Source organism: Oncorhynchus mykiss, chromosome 16, assembly GCF_013265735.2.
Source record: "Oncorhynchus mykiss isolate Arlee chromosome 16, USDA_OmykA_1.1, whole genome shotgun sequence".
NCBI classification, from domain to species: domain Eukaryota; kingdom Metazoa; phylum Chordata; class Actinopteri; order Salmoniformes; family Salmonidae; genus Oncorhynchus; species Oncorhynchus mykiss.
Genome location: NC_048580.1, coordinates 77989270 through 78008683, shown reverse-complemented (window position 1 = coordinate 78008683; position 19414 = coordinate 77989270). Strand labels below are relative to the sequence as shown.

General features: G+C 44.9%; 1 protein-coding gene across 5 annotated transcripts in view; it reads left to right on the top strand.

Annotated features, from left to right (window-relative positions):
- The window catches only part of flna (filamin A, alpha (actin binding protein 280)), a 69381-nt gene that overhangs the window by 16296 nt on the left and 33671 nt on the right, over positions 1-19414 (top strand). For all 5 annotated transcript variants that reach the window (XM_036947849.1, XM_036947850.1, XM_036947847.1 and 2 more), the window contains exons 3-10: positions 11954-12205; positions 12373-12470; positions 12880-13027; positions 13130-13248; positions 17145-17222; positions 17367-17529; positions 18273-18473; positions 19061-19198. In XM_036947849.1, the coding sequence (XP_036803744.1) occupies positions 11954-12205; positions 12373-12470; positions 12880-13027; positions 13130-13248; positions 17145-17222; positions 17367-17529; positions 18273-18473; positions 19061-19198 (1197 nt within the window). The remainder of the gene's footprint in view (positions 1-11953; positions 12206-12372; positions 12471-12879; positions 13028-13129; positions 13249-17144; positions 17223-17366; positions 17530-18272; positions 18474-19060; positions 19199-19414) is intronic.

Here is a 19414-nt window from a genome sequence, read left to right as displayed (position 1 = left end):
ATCACTTGGAGCTGATTTCCTAGTGTTTTTCGTTTTTTTTTTCTTATTTCCAACAATGAAAATTCCACACAAAAAAAGGATGTATTTATTTTTTATAAACTTGGCATTTTGAGTCCTGATTGGCTGACAGCCGTGGTATATCTGACCATATTGGCAAAACATTTACTTGTACTGCTCTAATTAGGTTGGTAGCCAGTTTATAATAGCAATAAGGCACCTCGGGGGGGGGGGGGGGGGGGGGGGGGGGGGGGGGGTTTGTGGTATATGTCCAATTTACCACAGCTAAGGGCTGTTCTTGGCATAACACAACGGCTTTGACTCATTATTCTAACGGCTCCTGTTGAGTCACATGCTCCATTCTAGAGATGAGAGGAGTGGTGACATCCCTCCTTGTTTCACTTCCTCCTTTCACGTGAGGACCACACCCTTTAATCTAACCAACTCTCCCTTTCTCATTCTCTCAAGTTTTATTATTTCTATGCACATGGTTTACATCGGCAGACCGTTGTCCAACCAAATGCTTACTTGCCGGTTCCATCTGGACAATGCAACAACAATAAGCCATAATAAAAGATAAGAATCATTGTAATAAGTCTGGTCGCAGCAGTTGTGATGTGTGTGTGGTGGTCAGTCAGTTCAGTTCAACGGTTCAGCAATCTGATGGCTTGTAGATAGAAACGGTCTCTGAGCATGTTGGTATTAGACGGTAAGGGAGTGAACAGCTTGGGTGTGTGGGGCCCTTTACGATGCTGCAGACCTTCCTCAGGCTCCGTTTAGAGTGTCCTGGATGGGTGGGAGCACGGCCCCAGTGACGTTCTCAGCAGGATCAATGAGTTGGCCTGGTAACATACACTATATATACAAAACTGTGGACACTCCTTCAAATTAGTGGATTTGGCTGTTTCAGACACATAGTTGCTGACAGGTGTATGCAATCCCCAGCACACAGCCCTGCAATCTCCATAGACAAACATTGGCAGTAGAATGGCCTTGCTGAAGAGCTCAGTGACGTTCAACGTGGTACCGTCATTGGATGTCACCTTTCTAACAAGTCAGTTCGTCAAATGTCTGCCCTGCTAGAGCTGCCCCGGTCAACTGTAAGTGATGTTATTGTGAAGTGGAAATGTCTAGGAGCAACAACGGCTCAGCCGCGAAGTGGTAGGCCACACAAGCTCACAGAATGGGATCGCCAAGTGCTGAAGCGCATAGCGCTCAAAAATCGTCTGTCCTCGGTTGCAACACTCACTACCAAGTTCCAAACTGCCTCTGGACCAACGTCAGCACAAACTGTTCTTCTGGAGCTTCATTAAATGGTTTTCCATGGCCAAGCAGCCACACACAAGCCTAAGATCACCATGCGCAATGCCAAGCGTTGGCTGGAGAGGTGTAAAACTTGTCACCATTGGACTCTCTGGAGTGATGAATCACGCTTCACCATCTGATAGTCCGACGGACAAATCTGAGTTTGGCGAACGCTACCTGCCCCAATGCATTGTGCCAACTATACAGTTTGGTGGAGGAGGAATAATGGTCTGGGGCTGTTTTTCATGGTTCAGGCCCCTTAGTTCCAGTGAAGGGAAATCGTAAAACAACAGCAAACCATGATATTCTAGATGATTCTGTGCTTCCAACATTGTGGCAAGAGTTTGGGGAAGGCCCTTTTACTCTTTCCGCATGACAATGCCCCCGTGTACAAAGCGAGGTTCATATAGAAATGTTTTGTCGAGAACCGTGTGGATTAACTTGACTGGCCTGCACCGAGCCCTGACCTCAACCCCATAAAACACCTTTGGGATGAATTGGAATGCCAACTGCGAGCCAGGCCTAAACGCCCAACATCGGTGCCCGACCACACTAATGCTCTTGTGGCTGAATGGAACCAAGTGTCTGCAGCAATGTTCCAACCTCTAGTGGAAAGCCTTCCCAGAAGAGTGGAGGCTGTTAGCAGTAACAAGGGGACCAACTCCATATTAATGCCCATGATTTTGTACTGAGATGATTGACTAGCAGGTGTCCACATACTTTTGGTCATGTAGTGTATTTAACCAACTCCATAAATAAAGGCAAACTTAATGAATATGGTATTTCTGACTAGCCACTCTCCACTCTCCACAATCACAGGAACCATTCAATCAAGTGTTCTGTCAGAATGTCTATCAGTTAGACGCTCCGGTGGCACAGCGGCTAACTGGGAGACGCTCCGGTGGCACAGCGGCTAACTGGGAGACGCTCCGGTGGCACAGCGGCTAACTGGGAGACGCTCCGGTGGCACAGCGGCTAACTGGGAGACGCTCCGGTGGCACAGCGGCTAACTGGGAGACGCTCCGGTGGCACAGCGGCTAACTGGGAGACGCTCCGGTGGCACAGCGGCAATCGGTTAGCTGGTTGTATGACACACCACCTAAACCACTTAACCTGTTGGCACGTGTGATAGTTGTTTTTGTGCAGCATGTTCCATAAAGCAGTGTGTCAGTTGATGTCTCTTCTGTCTGAGCCAGAGGAATGTGGGTGTGTGCGGGGGTGTCAGGGTGTGTTTCCCACCCTCCCAGTTCTATTTCACTTGGCCTAGCAGGAGACGCAGTGATGAACAGTGCATATTTAAAGAGCACAGGACCGTCTGATCCGTCAAACACATGATTCTTAAAATGTCATTTCCAATTCTCTCCTCACAAATGTACTTGGACACCTAAGAGGCACAGATGAGTCTTAGTTTACACCTGTTGACATCCTGATTTCTGAAGGAAGCTACAAGCTCCACTCCTTTTCTCCACGAGGGATTTTTGGAGTAGCGGACATCTTTGGCTACCATGATATCCTCGCTAGGCCCACTTCCATTCACAAGGGGGCGATAACAAAGTATTTATTATCTTTTTGTGAAAACAAGATTCTCCTTCCCGTGCTAGTATTAGTTAGGTGGCAACCTGGCTAGTTGGCTTTGGCCATTTTTAGCTAGCTTCCCACATCTCAATGTGAAATCAGATATATATTTTGTTTTTAATAAATAAAAAAAATGCCCTGGCAAATATTGTTCTACTTGCTGGGAATGTAAAACATTATCCCAGTTTGATACGTTGCTTGTGTCATTCCCATATCCTCTACAAGTAGAACGTCAGGTTTTGGTCGCGGTAGAACGTCAGGTTTTGGTCGCGGTAGAACGTCAGGTTTTGGTCGCGGTAGAACGTCAGGTTTTGGTCGCGGTAGAACGTCAGGTTTTGGTCGCGGTAGAACGTCAGGTTTTGGTCGCGGTAGAACGTCAGGTTTTGGTCGCAGTAGAACGTCAGGTTTTGGTCGCGGTAGAACGTCAGGTTTTGGTCGTGGCGAAAAAAGCACATGGCTAGCTTTTTGGCTACAGTAGGTTCTACCATTCACAATAGCCTCATCACTAGTTATGACTGCTAAACACAAACCTAAGAATTCATCAAAGGCTTTGTCTTCTCATTTATTGTGAAAGAAGTCTTGTGGTCTTAACACCTTTTTAGCTTCCCACATCTCCCATGTGATAGAATCTGATTCATCATTTAAATAAAATGCCCTGACAAATATTGTTCTACTTACCAGTGTAACCTACAACATTATACTGACTTGATTATGCTGCTTCAAAGTATTCCCATATCAGCTAAAAATAAAATCATTCATTTTAGCCAGGTTTTCCTTTCCATGACGATCTGTTAAGCCTAGAGTAACGGTATCACTTCTAAACTAAATACATGGGGGGGGGGGGGGATCAATGCAAAATAGGTTGCTTATTTAATGCGGTCTTGGTTTAGCTTGGCAATCACGAAGTTTAAGTGATTTTTGAATTTGATTCTCTTTCTACATCGCCATGTGAAATACTCACCAGGGCATTTTCTTTTATTTAAATCTGATTATCTTTCTACTTTAACCTACAATGTTATCCCAGTTTGCTGCTTCAATGTATTCTATCAAATCAGCTAAAGATAGGTCTTGATGTTTTGGTCACGGAGAAAGCCTGTTTTTACCAGCAGCCTATAATCACTAGTATTACTTCTAAACAACATTCATGTTTGGGGGGGGGGGGGGGGGGGGGGGGTTGTTTAAGCAGTCGCTGAGATTCTATTTTCTTATTATTGCAAAATGGGCTAGTCGGATGTATAGCATATAGATTAGATCAGGGAACCAAGCAAACCTCCTCGCCTGCACAACACTTCACCCATGGCGACGGAAGGGATGATACCGCACGTTAGCATTCACTTGGCACAGGAGTACGGTGAATGGCAGAGCGCACTACAAGGAGCTGCCCCTTTTGTGACAACCACGCTGCGCTCCATCGGCTCTGTTTGCATGTTCTGTGGAGACCCCCCTCTCTCTCTCGTGTGTGTGTGTGTGTGTGTGTTCCTCTACTTGGATCAAGTGAAAAACTCCCTGGAAGGAAAAAGCCTTGTTATGGACAGTGGAGCACAACTGGATATTCTGGAGAGAGGAGTAGGGCTGGGAATTACCAGGGACCTCACAATACGATAGTACTGAATTTAGGTGCCAATATGTATTGCTATTCTCAGTTTTGTGTATAGCGATTTGATACTGTGGTTTTATTGGGATTAGATGTTCCAAGCCTATTGCTCACCATATGTCTACTGCCCCCCCCCCCCCCCCCCCCCCCCCCCCCCCCCCCCCCCCCCCCCCCAATCACTAGCAGAGAGGAGCATTCTGTAATGGATTAAATGGAGCGCTTCCTGTTTTCTGCTCATTTATCATAACTTCCTGTCTGTGGGCATGGCCACGGTACTGTTGGCATGAGTAATCAGTTGAGAAACTTTAGACTTTTTTTGTAAGCCGTCTGACATTTTGGTAAATTACGGTGTTCGGGCTCCCGAGTGGCACAGTGGTCTAAGGCTCTGCATCTCAGTGCAGGAGGCGTCACTACAGACACCCTGGTGCGAATCCAGACTGTATCACAACCGGCTGTGATTGGGAGTCCCATAGGGCCGTGCACAATTGGCTCAGCGTCGTCCGGGTTTGTTCGGTGTAGGTGGTAATTGTAAATAAGAATTTGTTCTTAAAGGACTTAATCTTAATCTCTGCTTTCCGTTTAGTTTAAATGTTCTCTCCATCACCAGTTTAAATGTCTGCAGATCAGCCTTGAAGGTCATGAGTAGCTGCCTTGGACCCTCGATGACCAGGGCATGGCTGCCTTGGACCCTCGATGACCAGGGCATGGCTGCCTTGGACCCTCGATGATCAGGGCATGGTCACACAACCAGTCTTCAGTTTGAACCTAGGTTTAATCTAACCTAGCTCAGAGCTGTTCAATTCCGGTCCTGGAAGGCTGACTACAAACTATCCAGGTGGAAAGCTTCAAGTTCCTCGGTGTACACATCAATGACAAATTACATTTTTAATGGTCCACCCACACAGTGTGGTGATTTCATTGGTCCTCAACACGCAGCACTTCATTCAGGATAAATGGAGTTATCCCTGAGTTGGCCTGCCCCGGAGCAGGTTAGTTCTGAATGCAGGATAAATGGAGTTATCCCTGAGTTAGGCTGCCCCTGAGCAGGTTAGTTCTGAAGGATTCGTTGCCATAGAAATGTACCTGGCTAAAAGGTGAGCCACATTTCGTGAAATCAGAGTTGAACAAAGTTACATGGCGAACTCCTCGAACCTATAGGGCTCTGATAGTTAATTGCACTCCCCTGGTGTCCCAGGTCTGCATTAGGCCCTGATTGGAAGGAGAGGATGAAAAGCAGAACTATTTTGGCCGTCCAGGACCAACGTTGAACAGCCCTGTGTCTGCTGGAGCTGTGTGGTGGGTGTAGACGTAGTTGGGGCCTAGTGGAGCTCATGAGGAATCTGTGCCAACAAGCCCATTGTTACTATACAGCATGATGCATTGTTGAGAAACATGTCCTTTCATTCTTTGTCTTCCATTGGTTGTATGACACAGCTCTAACCCAATGCGCTAGGCCAGAAGCCCACATGACTTTGTTTTTGTGCCGGGGTCGTCGTTCCCTTAGAGTGGTGCACAATCAGTGCTGCTAATTCTGGTAGAACCCTGCTAGCTTTAGTGGGGAGATGAACCGGGACCCAAAATGAACTCCAACTTCATGACCAATGCTAGGATCTTATTGGTTGAAGCCATGTAGCACAGACCACTCTCTCTCAGCCAATCAGAGCCAGGCTCTTTGAGCTGTAAAACGTTCCCACTTTCCTCCTCCATCGTCTGTCTGTAATGTGAGCCCTGGTAGGAATGGGTGGAGAGGAGAGGGGGAGGAGAGGAATGGGTGGGCGGATAGCAGGCAGTTTGGGTCTTTCCTTTTAAGGCAAAAAACAAGAAGGAACTTTTCCAAGGGAGGGAGGGAGTGGAAGAAGCAGAAAGTGCAAAAGGAAGTGCAGCTAGCTGTTGTAGTGCTGCCTGCGTGTTCGAGGATAGGAGTTAAGCCAACTGTTACCCCAGAGTTAGTCAGGTTTGGGTTGTGACTCATGTACGCTCACACCGACAATACTACAGGAACAAACATTTGACCAACTGGGGACATTTTGTTAGTCCCCACAAGGTCAAATGCGATTTCTAGACGGTTAAGGTTAGAATTAGGAGTTTGTTTTCAGGTTAGGTTTGGGGTTAGGGAAAATTAGGAATTTGAAATGGGAATAGATTGTGTCCCCAGATGGTTAGTTATACGTGTGTGTCAGTGATAAGGCCAGTGTGGAATGTCTCATTTCCTCTGGGTGTTCTGTCTGGGAGCTGTGGTCACTGCGACCCCACCCACCCCTTTCCTCCTCCCCAGTCATGACTCGGCTGTGTTTTATCACAGTTTTTAGAACATTAGCAAAAACACCAAAACCACACTTTTGCAGGCCAAACAATGGCACAAAATGCATACCATGACGTTTGCACATGGAAACAACGCTTGATTTTTCTATAGATGTCCAACCATTTGGGATAATTTGAATAACTCGCTAACCGACAGTGAATGGGGAGGCTAACCAAAGATTATAGATATACTAAGAAGATACACAGGTCTCCAGCCTAACAATGGGAACGGTTGTCCACACAGCGGCACGGCGGGCTTCCTAGCTCCCGCCTATCCTTCCTTCGGATTGGTGGATACAGGTCATTATTGTAATCCTTTTTTGAAAATTCGATGAGGGTTGTTGCCATCAACCGCCTGTATTAAATGGAGATACTAGTAGCCTTATGCCATGAATATGCATAGCAATCTCGTGACCACTCCGATAGTGTTTTTTTTTTTTCTCAAGTTGCCGGGATGTCGTAATTGCTGTATATCAGTACACTCGTAACAAGTTAAGCATAACTTCTATTCGATAAAATAGCATGTAGAAAATAACTATATATATTTTTAAACCAAATTCAACACTCCTTGCTTGGTGGGCGACACAAAATAATGCCACCTGCTGGTGGGGGGGATAGATTTTTCAACTGAGTTGGGCCTCTCTTCCACTCTGGGCTAACTAGCTAACAGACAGTGAATGGGGAATGCTAACAGACAGTGAATGGGGAATGCTAACAGACAGTGAATGGGGAATGCTAACAGACAGTGAATGGGGAATGCTAACTGGCGAATTGACAAAAAAACATGTATTTCTTATCTGTTCCATAATTTTCCTTCAATTTGCTTGAGGCTGAATGCATTCCCCCTCAGGAGACTGAAAATATTTGGCATGGGTCCTCAGATCCTCAAAAGGTTTTACAGCTGCACCATCGCGAGCATCCTGACAGGTTGCATCACTGCCTGGTATGGCAACTGCTCGGCCTCCGACCGCAAGGCACTACAGAAGGTAGTGCAGTGTGTATGGCCCAATACATCTCCAGGGCCAAGCTTCCTGCCATCCAAGACCTCTTTACCAGGTGTGTTGGCGGAAGGCCCTAAATTGTCAGACTCCAGCCATCCTAGTCATAGACTGTTCTCTCTGCTACTTTACGGCAAGCGGTACCGGAGCGCCAAGTCTAGATCCAAGAGGCTTCTAAACAGCTAGCCCTAAGACTCCTGAACATCTAGTCAAATGGCTACCCAGACTGCGTTGCCCCCCCCCCCCCTCTACGCTGTTGCTACTCTGTTATTATCTATGCATAATAACTCTACCTACATGTACATATTACCTTAATTGCCTCGACACCGGTGCCCCCGCACATTGACTCTGTACCTGTAGCCCTGCTACTGTTATTTACCTCCTTTATACAATAATAGCTGATCTGCATTCACTCAACTGTGAATGGTCCTGGCGCTATCAAAAACAAAAGTGTTAAATGAAGCCAGTTGCGATTTGGCTTCACACCTATCACATCAAAAGCCAACTGTCATTGAATTGTTGTATTGAGAGGTATTTGGACTTGTGGTTTTACTTAATTCTCCATACTGGCCAATAACTATAACGGTGATTCTGATACAACCTTTAATTCATACATTGTGACTCTGGCCTGAGAGGATGAAAGTTAAATATGTAGAAGGCTAATGTTAACTAGCTGTCTAATCGTTGCCCATGAAATGAAGCTTAGCAAGCAAGTATTTTAGTCAGGTAGCCTAGGACGACAACAACTAAAGCATGAAGAGAGAGGAGGATGGCATTTCTCTACAAGTAGAGTGAGTCAACATGTTTATTCTACCTGCACGCACACCGAAATTAGAACCATGAATAGCCACATGATATTTACCTTGCTTTGATTGGACTAAATAATAGTTTTTGATATCATTTAGTTGTCACTGTATTAGACTAAGCAGAGGAGATTTGATGATGTTGGAATAGTGGAGGCAGCTCCTGTTTCCTTTTAACTCTCCGGTGTAGTAAATCAAGAGTTAGTCTGAATGTGTGAAACCTTACCTTTGACCATGCTGTAGGACATCTATCTGTTACATGCAATATGCTTTATGGACTTAACTAGACAAGGTTGCTCTTTGGTTTTGTGATGAACCACAGGTGTGGTTGAATTTATTCTGCCACTGCCTTATTGTATCAGCCTTTAGGCCTGTATATCACTGTCTTATTGTCTCAGCCTTTAGGCCTGTATATCACAGTGTCTTGTTATCGTCTCAGCCTTTAGGCCTGTATATCACGGTGTCTTGTGATCGTCTCAGCCTTTAGGCCTGTATATCACGGTGTCAAGGCATATGAACTAACAGGTGATAGAGCAAACAGGTTGTACTATGGCTTTTTTTCTGGCTTTGCTTCCCCAGTGATTTTTTATCCACGCACTGTTACTGAACAGTCAATAGGGAGGTGAACTAGCTAACGGACAGTGACTGGGGGGGGGCTAGCTAACGGACAGTGACTCTGGGGGGGCTAGCTAACGGACAGTGACTGGGGGGGGGGGGGGGGGGCTAGCTAACGGACAGTGACTGGGGGGGGGGGGGGGGCTAGCTAACGGACAGTGACTGGGGGGGGGGCTAGCTAACGGACAGTGACTGGGGGGTGGGGGGGGCTAGCTAACGGACAGTGACTGGGGGGTGGGGGGGGCTAGCTAACGGACAGTGACTGGGGGGGGGCTAGCTAACGGACAGTGACTGGGGGGGGGGGCTAGCTAACGGACAGTGACTGGGGGGGTGGGGCTAGCTAACTAACGGACAGTGACTGGGGGGTGGGGGGGCTAGCTAACTAACGGACAGTGACGGGGGGGGGGCTAGCTAACGGACAGTGACTGGGGGGTGGGGGGCTAGCTAACGGACAGTGACTGGGGGGCTAGCTAACGGACAGTGACTGGGGGGTGGGGGGGCTAGCTAACGGACAGTAACTGGGGGGGGGGCTAGCTAACGGACAGTGACTGGGAGGGCTATTCAGAATTTCTCACATTCCTCCAGCAGAAATGGCTTTCATGTACTTGTTATTTGTGCATTTCACCCTTTTTGGTTGTAAGGCTTTTACGACTGTCCTGCTTAATCTAATGTTGGTGTCATACTAGCAAATCAACTGCATTGTACTTAAATCTTCTTAATTAAACTTCAACCAGTAAAATGGCTCTTTGGCTAGCTTTGCTTCCAGTCCATGTCAATGAGCGTTAGCATTCTAGCTAACAATTCCTGAATTCAAAATTGTTATTTTGCAACATTCACAACCAAATATAATCTTCGACTGTTTGCGCAATATTCAAAACAACATTGTAAGCCTATGAGAACTGTAAAAGGATTCCAGGAGGATTCCACTCATGTTTTCTGGCTTTCTGTGTCAGACACGCACCGACACAACAAAAGGAGGATTCTTGTCTCCTGGATTGTGTTGCCTCAGCATTCCTCCAGCAAGCACCAGCGTGTGAGGAGCGCCAACACATCTTTATTGAGTTAGAACTCAGGCTGTGCCTTCTCCCTGTCCTGGGGGCTTGTTTTTATCACACCACCCTTAGGACCCGATGAGCAATTACCCCAATCCTGTGTGTGCGTGAAGACGTGTGTGGACTGGTCTGTGGTTGCATCACTCTTGTGCTCATCTCTGATCTTCCAGTCACCAATTCAACCCCCACCCTCTACAGCTCTTCTCCAACAATCCTAATCCAACTTTACTACTCCAATCCTAATCCAACCCCACCCTCGCTACAGCTATACTCCAATCCTAATGCTTTGCTTTATCTTGGCCAGGTCACAGTTGTAAATGAGAATTTGTTCTCAACCGGCCTACCTGGTTAAATAAAGGCGAAATAAAAAATCCTCATCGAACCCCACCCTCTACAGCTCTATACTCTAATCCAACCCCACCCTCTACAGCTCTATACTCTAATCCAACCCCACTCTCTACAGCTCTATACTCTAATCCAACCCCACTCTCTACAGCTCTTCTCCAATCCTAATCCAACCCCACCCTCTACAGCTCTATACTCTAATCCAACCCCACTCTCTACAGCTCTTCTCCAATCCTAATCCAACCCCACTCTCTACAGCTCTATACTCTAATCCAACCCCACCCTCTACAGCTCTTCTCCAATCCAACCCCACCCTCTACAGCTCTATACTCTAATCCAACCCCACCCTCTACAGCTCTATACTCTAATCCAACCCCACCCTCTACAGCTCTATACTCTAATCCAACCCCACTCTCTACAGCTCTATACTCTAATCCAACCCCACCCTCTACAGCTCTATACTCTAATCCAACCCCACTCTCTACAGCTCTATACTCTAATCCAACCCCACCCTCTACAGCTCTATACTCTAATCCAACCCCACCCTCTACAGCTCTTCTCCAATCCTAATCCAACCCCACTCTCTACAGCTCTATACTCTAATCCAACCCCACCCTCTACAGCTCTTCTCCAATCCAACCCCACCCTCTACAGCTCTATACTCTAATCCAACCCCACTCTCTACAGCTCTATACTCTAATCCAACCCCACTCTCTACAGCTCTATACTCTAATCCAACCCCACTCTCTACAGCTCTATACTCTAATCCAACCCCACCCTCTACAGCTCTATACTCTAATCCAACCCCACCCTCTACAGCTCTATACTCTAATCCAACCCCACCCTCTACAGCTCTATACTCTAATCCAACCCCACCCTCTACAGCTCTATACTCTAATCCAACCCCACTCTCTACAGCTCTATACTCTAATCCAACCCCACTCTCTACAGCTCTATACTCTAATCCAACCCCACTCTCTACAGCTCTATACTCTAATCCAACCCCACTCTCTACAGCTCTATACTCTAATCCAACCCCACCCTCTACAGCTCTATACTCTAATCCAACCCCACCCTCTACAGCTCTATACTCTAATCCAACCCCACCCTCTACAGCTCTATACTCTAATCCAACCCCACTCTCTACAGCTCTATACTCTAATCCAACCCCACTCTCTACAGCTCTATACTCTAATCCAACCCCACTCTACAGCTCTATACTCTAATCCAACCCCACTCTCTATACTCTAATCCAACCCCACTCTCTACAGCTCTATACTCTAATCCAACCCCACTCTCTACAGCTCTACCCCCCCCCCCTCCCTTATCCTAGATCTGCATATTCATATATTACTGTCTCTCCTCCAGACTCCAAGGCCATAGTGGATGGTAACCTGAAGCTGATCCTTGGCATGGTGTGGACTCTGATCCTCCACTACTCCATCTCCATGCCCATGTGGGACGAGGAGGAGGAGGGGGGTGACGGCCAGCAGAAGACCCCAAAACAGAGACTTCTGGGATGGATCCAGAACAAGCTACCAGAGATCCCCATCCACAACTTCAGCAGAGACTGGCAGAGTGGCAGAGCACTGGGGGCACTGGTCGACAGCTGTGCTCCGGGTAAGTCAGGGGTTAAAGGTCGGAGGGTAGGGGGAGAGTGTGGGGGGGGTGTAGATGGCTAGTCTCAAGGGCCTTGTTTCAAAGACCCAGTAAGCATTGTGTTTTTTTAAATGTATTTATTTTTTATAGTTGTGTGTTTCTAAGTTTTAAATAACGTTTTGTTATAGGCCTGTGTCCTGATTGGGACCAGTGGGACCAGACTAAACCAGTGGACAACGCCCGTGAGGCCATGCAACAGGCTGATGACTGGCTGGGTATCCCTCAGGTACACGAGCTACGCTAACCATCACATTGGTCTCTGGAATCATGCTACCATCATAATTATTACAGAGCTGTGATGCTGTCTGTAGGTGACACGGCGTACAGTTAGCTTCATGGCGTTCGCCTAGTATTTGTGTGCAGTGCTGAGTTGTCATGTGGGCAGGGCTTTCGTGCGAGGTTGGCAGATCTGGAGACCTTGGTAGCGTGCTGTCAGTTATCTCTGTGGTTGGTGTTTCCTCCCACAGTGGGCCAGTTCTCAGAACAACACTCTTTCTCTGTCTCTGTGGCTCTGTGAGTGCGTGTGGGTGCTTTGTGCAGCTTGCGATCGTCTGAGGTAGTGGTTAAGGTCTACATTAAATCACGCTACCCTCTGCTGTGTGTGTGTCTAAACAGTGTGCCATCTGGTTTCCTAGGTGATAACCCCAGAGGAGATCGTTGACCCTAATGTAGATGAACATTCCGTGATGACATACCTGTCCCAGTTCCCCAAGTCCAAACTGAAGCCTGGCGCACCCCTCCGCCCCAAACTGAACCCCAAGAAGGCCCGCGCATACGGACCAGGTACACACTAACAAATGTTTTCCTGTCTCTCTCTCACACACACACACCTAAATGTTTTCCTCAGCCTCTCACCTCTTTTGCTCTTGCTCTCGTTCTCTCCAGGTATAGAGCCAGTAGGTAACGTTGTGATGAAGAAGGCGGTGTTTACAGTGGAGACCATCAGTGCTGGGATGGGAGAGGTGCTGGTGTATGTAGAGGACCCTGCCGGACACAAAGAGGAGGTACACACACACACACACACCGCATATACAGTTGAAGTCGGAAGTTGACATGCACTTAGGTTGGAGTCATTAACTCAGTTTTTCAACCACTCCACAAATTTCTTGTTAACAAACTATAGTTTTGGTAAGTCAGGTAGGACATCTACTGTGTGCATGACACAAGTAATTTTTCCAACAATTGTTTAGACAGATTATTTCATTTTATAATTCAATGTATCACAATTCCAGTGAGTCAGAAGTTTACATACACTAAGTTGACTGTGCCTTCAAACAGCTTGGAAAATTCCAGAAAATTATCTCATGGCTTTAGAAGCTTTTGATAGGCTAATTGACATAATTTTAATCAATTGGAGGTGTACCTGTGGATTTATTTCAAGACCTACCTTCAAACTCAGTGCCTCTTTGTTTGACATGGGAAAATCAAAAGAAATCAGCCAAGACTTCAGAAAATAAATTGTAGACCTCCACAAGTCTGGTTCATCCTTGGGAGCAATTTCCAAATGCCTGACTGTACCACACTCATCTGTACAACCAATAGTACACAAGTATAAACACCATGGGACCACGCAGCTGTCATACTGTTCAGGAAGGAGATGTGTTCTGTCTCCTAGAGATGAACGTACTTTGGTGCGAATAGTGCAAATCAATCCCAGAACAACCGCAAAGGACCTTGTGAAGATGCTGGAGGAAACAGGTCCAAAAGTATCTATATCCACAGTACAACGAGTCCTATATCGACATAACCTGAAAGGTCTCTCAGCAAGGAAGTAGCCATTGCTATAAAATCGCCATTAGAAGCCAGACTATGGTTTGCAACTGCACATGGGGATAAAGAGATGTCCTTTGGTCTAATGAAACAAAAATGGAACTGCGGTCATAATGACCATTTTTTTATTTTTGTATGAAAAAGTGGGATGCTTGCAAGCTGAAGAACACCATCCCAACCGTGAAGCACGGGGGTGGCAGCATCATTTTGTGGGGGTGCTTTGCTGCAGAAGGGACTGGTGCACTTCACAAAATAGATGGCATCATGAGGTGGTAAAATGATGTGGATATATTGAAGCTTGGTTGCAAATGGGTCTTCCACATGGACAATGACCCCACATGGACAATGACCCCATGTATACTTCCAAAGTTGTGGCAAAATGGCTCAAGAACAACAAAGTCAAGGTATTGGAGTGGCCATCACAAAGCCCTGACCTCAATCCTACAGAGAATTTGTGGGCAGAACTGAAAAAGCTTGTGTGAGCAAGGAGGCCTTACAAACCTGACTCAGTTACACCAGATATGTCAGGAGGAATGGCCAAAATTCACCCACCTTAATGTGGGAAGCTTGTGGAATGCTACCAGAAACGTTTGACCCAAGTTAAACATTTTAAAGGCAATGCTACCAAATACCAATTTCATGTATTTAAACTTTTGACCCACTGGAAATATGATGAAATAAATTAAATCTGAAATAAATCATTCTCTATTCTGACATTTCATATTTTTTTTAAATAAAGTGGTGAGCCTAACTGACCTAAAACAGGGAATTCTTACTAGGATTAAATGTCAGGAATTGTGAAACTGAGTTTAAATGTATTTGGCTAAGGTGCATGTAAACTTCTGACTTATAAAAATAAAGCCAACTGGATGGAATATGGGGAAAAAGGCACCAAATTATTTAAAAAAAATATTCAACATAGAAATGCTGCCAAATTATTTACAGAAACTTGTTACAAATGATGGCGTTACCCATGATTCACCAAAGTACTTTAAGGATATGTTTTCATTTCAGTGTCTAACTGAAGTTAATTGTAAGGATTTTATTTTCTATTATTAATAATAATATGTTCAGACTCATTTGAAGGCCAAATTACAGAGGGGGAACTTCTTAATGCAATTAAAGCCTTTACGCCTGGGAAAACCCCAGGGCTGGATGGCATACCAGTGGAGGTATACCAAACCTTTTGATGTACTCAGAGGACCGTTCTTAGTGTGTTGTAACCACTCTGTAAATGGTCGATTATCGGACACTCTGTTTCATTATTACTGAAACAGGATACAAGTTAAAACAATTGTAGGACCCTTTTCAGTGTTGTGATGCAAAATGTATAGCGTATAGAATTTTAAAAGGTATTGTCGGATATTATTTATCCTAGTCAGGTTTTTTACAATACATTGGAGAAAATATAACAAGTACTGGAAACAATAGAACACTGAAATATCTGGGAAACCAGGCCTGGTATTCATAGCTGATTTTGAAAAGGCCTTTGAGGAAGTAAGACTGGAATTTATATACAATGCCTGGAATATTTCAATTTTGGAAACTCCCTTATACAATGGGTTAAAGTTATGTATAGTAACCCCAGGTGTAAAATAGTCAATGGCTACTTAAAGTTTTAAACTGTCGAGGAGTAGAACAAGGTTGTCCACTATCGGCATATCTATTTATTATGGCCATTGAAATTTTAGCTGTGAAAATCAGATCCAACAATAATTTCAATGGATTCCACAGCCTCCTAGAGGATCTAGGTACTTTTTCTAACCTCTCTGGATTGAAACCATATTATATACGTATTGGATCACAAAAAAATGCAACTTGTACATTATAGGGTAGTTTACCAATAAAATGGTCTGTTTGGGATGTGGACATACTCGGTATACAAATCCCAAAAGAAATGATCACTCAAAAAAAATATAAAGTTAGCAAAAATAGGTAAGATCTTACTACCATGGAAAGGAAAATACCTGTCTATTTGTGGAAAAATCATCCTGGCTAACTCTTTAGTCGGTTCACAATTTACCTATTTGCTGATGGTCTTGCCTACACCTAGCGAACAGTAATTTAAATTGAGAGAAATTACATTTTATTTGGAGCGGCAAGCCAGACACAATTTAAATGCCTTATTTATATAATGAATATGAATTCGGGGTGCAGAAATTAAAATATTAGACCTCTCACTAAAGGCTTCAGTCGTACAAAAGTGAAACTTAAATCTGAACCTCTTCTATAGCAAATTAGTAAGAATGTCTCACCCGATGTTCAAGAAAGGCCTTTTTCCCTTTATTCAGACTACAACCTCTCCCTTTATTCAGACTACAACCTCTCCCTTTATTCAGACTACAACCTCTCCCTTTATTCAGACTACAACCTCTCCCTTTATTCAGACTACAACCTCTCCCTTTATTCAGACTACAACCTCTCACTTTCAGTAATTTAAAGGAAATCCCAAATATCGCTGTTTTTAAACGTCATAGAAAGTTGGTTTCAATTTAATCCACCAGAAAGACAGAATAAATAATAGAACAAATATTGTGATTAAACTCAAATATAATAAAAAAGAAACAAAAAAAAGTTATAGCTGTATAGCTCTCGGTGTCTCAATTAAATTTAAGCATTTGAAGTAGATAATATTTTGTTTTTTAACAGTAAACATTACTCAAGTTCCAAAGGAATAAAAACATTTCAAATGTCATGTATATACAGTGTTGTAATATGTGCAAATAGTTAAAGTACAAAAGGGAAAATGAATGCATGTATTTACAATGGTGCTTAATCTTCCCTGGTTGTCCTTTTTCTTGTGGCAACAGGTCACAAATCTTGCTGCTGTGGTATTTCACCCAGTAGAAGTTTATCAAAAATTGGGTTTGTTTTCAAATTCTTTGTAGGTCTGTGTAATCTGAGGTGAATATGTGTCTCTATGGTCAGTCATTTGCCAGGAGGTTAGGAACCGCAGCTCAGTTTCCACCTCATTTTGTAGGCTGTGTGCACATAGCCAGTCTTCTCCTGAGAGCCAGGTGATGGCTTTATGGAAGGTTTGGGAATTGCATACTTTTAGGTGGTTGAAATGTAATGTCTCTTTTCTGGATTTTGATAATTAGCGGGTGTCTCTCTCTATCCTCCCCGTCAGGCCAAGGTGACAGCCAACAACGATAAGAATCGTACCTACTCAGTCTTCTACATTCCTAAAGTCACTGGGATGCACAAGGTAAGCCTAAACGAACCCTACTTAATCCTAGGTAATGGTGCTCTGTGTAATGTTAGGTGACATGTTTTTCTGACCAGGTGACGGTGCTGTTTGGTAACTGTTACCAGGTGACGGTGCTGTTTGGTAACTCTGTGTTTTTACCAGGTGACGGTGCTGTTTGCGGGGCTACACATCAATAAGTCCCCTTATGAGGTGGATGTGGGGATGGCTCAGGGAGACAGCAGTAAAGCTACAGCCCAGGGACCTGGACTAGAACCTGCCGGGAACATCGCCAATAAGACCACATACTTTGATGTCTACACCGCAGGTACACTCTGTTTTCTCTCTTCACAGCCATTTTAAAATCACCATGGGTCTCTTTCTGACATCCCTGAGCAGTTTCCATCCTCTCAGGCAGCTCCGTTAGGAAGGACTATTCTGACATCCCTGAGCAGTTTCCATCCTCTCAGGCAGCTCCGTTAGGAAGGACTATTCTGACATCCCTGAGCAGTTTCCATCCTCTCAGGCAGCTCCGTTAGGAAGGACTATTCTGACATCCGTGAGCAGTTTCCATCCTCTCAGGCAGTTCCGTTAGGAAGGACTACTGTATTTTTTTGTGGTTTAAAAAAAGAAGGGGGTTTTAGATGCACAAATACCCCCCCAAAATGCTAACCTTCCCTGTTATTGTAATGGTGATGACTAGTAGTTTAGGAACAGTGGCAGTTAACCCTCTGTTGCTAGGCCATCATTGTAAATAAGAATTAGCTCTTAACTGACTTGCCGAGTTAAATAAAATTAAATGAGACAATACATTACTACTTTAATACACATAAGTGAATTTGTCTCAATACTTTTGCTCCCCTAAAGTGGGGGACTATGTACCAGAAGTGCTGTAATTCCTAAACGGTTCACCCGATATGTATGACAATGCATCAAATGAAAGCTGACAGTCTGTATTTTAACCCCATTGTTAAACTTTTGGAGTATTGGGCCAAAAAGAGTGCTTCTCATTCCCATAATTACGGAGGACGCAGTCTATTGGTATGATGCTAAAGCTGCCCCTGTCTCCAGGTGCTGGTGTGGGAGAGGTGGAGGTGGTGATCATGGACCCAGCGGGTAAGAAGGACGTGGTGGTGTGTCAGATAGAGGATAAGGGCAACAGTTCGTACCGCTGCACCTACAAACCCACCCTGGAGGGGGCCCACACCATCTACGTTACCTTCGCCGGAGGGCAGATCAGCAAGAGCCCCTTCACTGTTAACATAGGAGAGGGTGAGACAGACTGAGGGAAATGAGGCAGAGTGTCTGACTTTACTTTGTCTGGTTCTGTTATTCTGGTTCTGTTTCTGCTGTTTTGTTGGTTCTGTTTCTTGCTTTGTTATTCTGGTTCTGTTTCGTTGGTTCTGTTTCTTGCTTTGTTATTCTGGTTCTGTTTCGTTGGTTCTGTTTCTTGCTTTGTTATTCTGGTTCTGTTTCTTTCTCTGTTCTGTTTGTCACTACTTTTATATTCTAACTGCTTCGTTCTCTCTCTATGGAAGGATGGAGGGAGCTGGTATCTCTTCTCTCTCTGGAGCAGCTTCTTCCTTCTACTGTCCTGTCACTTCCTGGGATCTCTCTTGGGTGCTAGACTCGGTGTGTGTCTCATACTATTCATTGTGACTCATCCTTTTTCATAGACTGGTGTGTCATCTCTCTCTAAACCTCCAAACCCAGACTGACCCAATGTCTACACACACACACACACACACACACATGCGCATGTGACTCAGCCGGTCCTTATTTAGCAGTTCCCCTGGGGGTTAATGTCATCCATTCAAACTATAGACTGTGTTCACCTCTAACCCTCCTCCCTCCCCCAGCTTGTAACCCCAGCCTGGTTCGGGCTAAGGGGCGTGGTCTGCAGCCCAAAGGCCTCAGGGTGAAGGAGACGGCTGACTTCAGAGTCTTCACTAAAGGAGCTGGGACTGGAGAACTCAAAGTCACCATCAAGGGCCCCAGTGAGTCAACTACCCAGCAGCCTATATATTTAATAAACTACACTACCCAGCAGCCTTAGTTTCATAAACTATGCCAACGAGCATCTATTAATAATATATGTATTCTCATGAAAAAAAGAAATGTCCTCTCACTGTCAACTGTTTATTTTCAGAAAAATTAACATGTGTAAATATTTGTATGAACATAAGATTCAACAACTGAGACAAACTGAACAA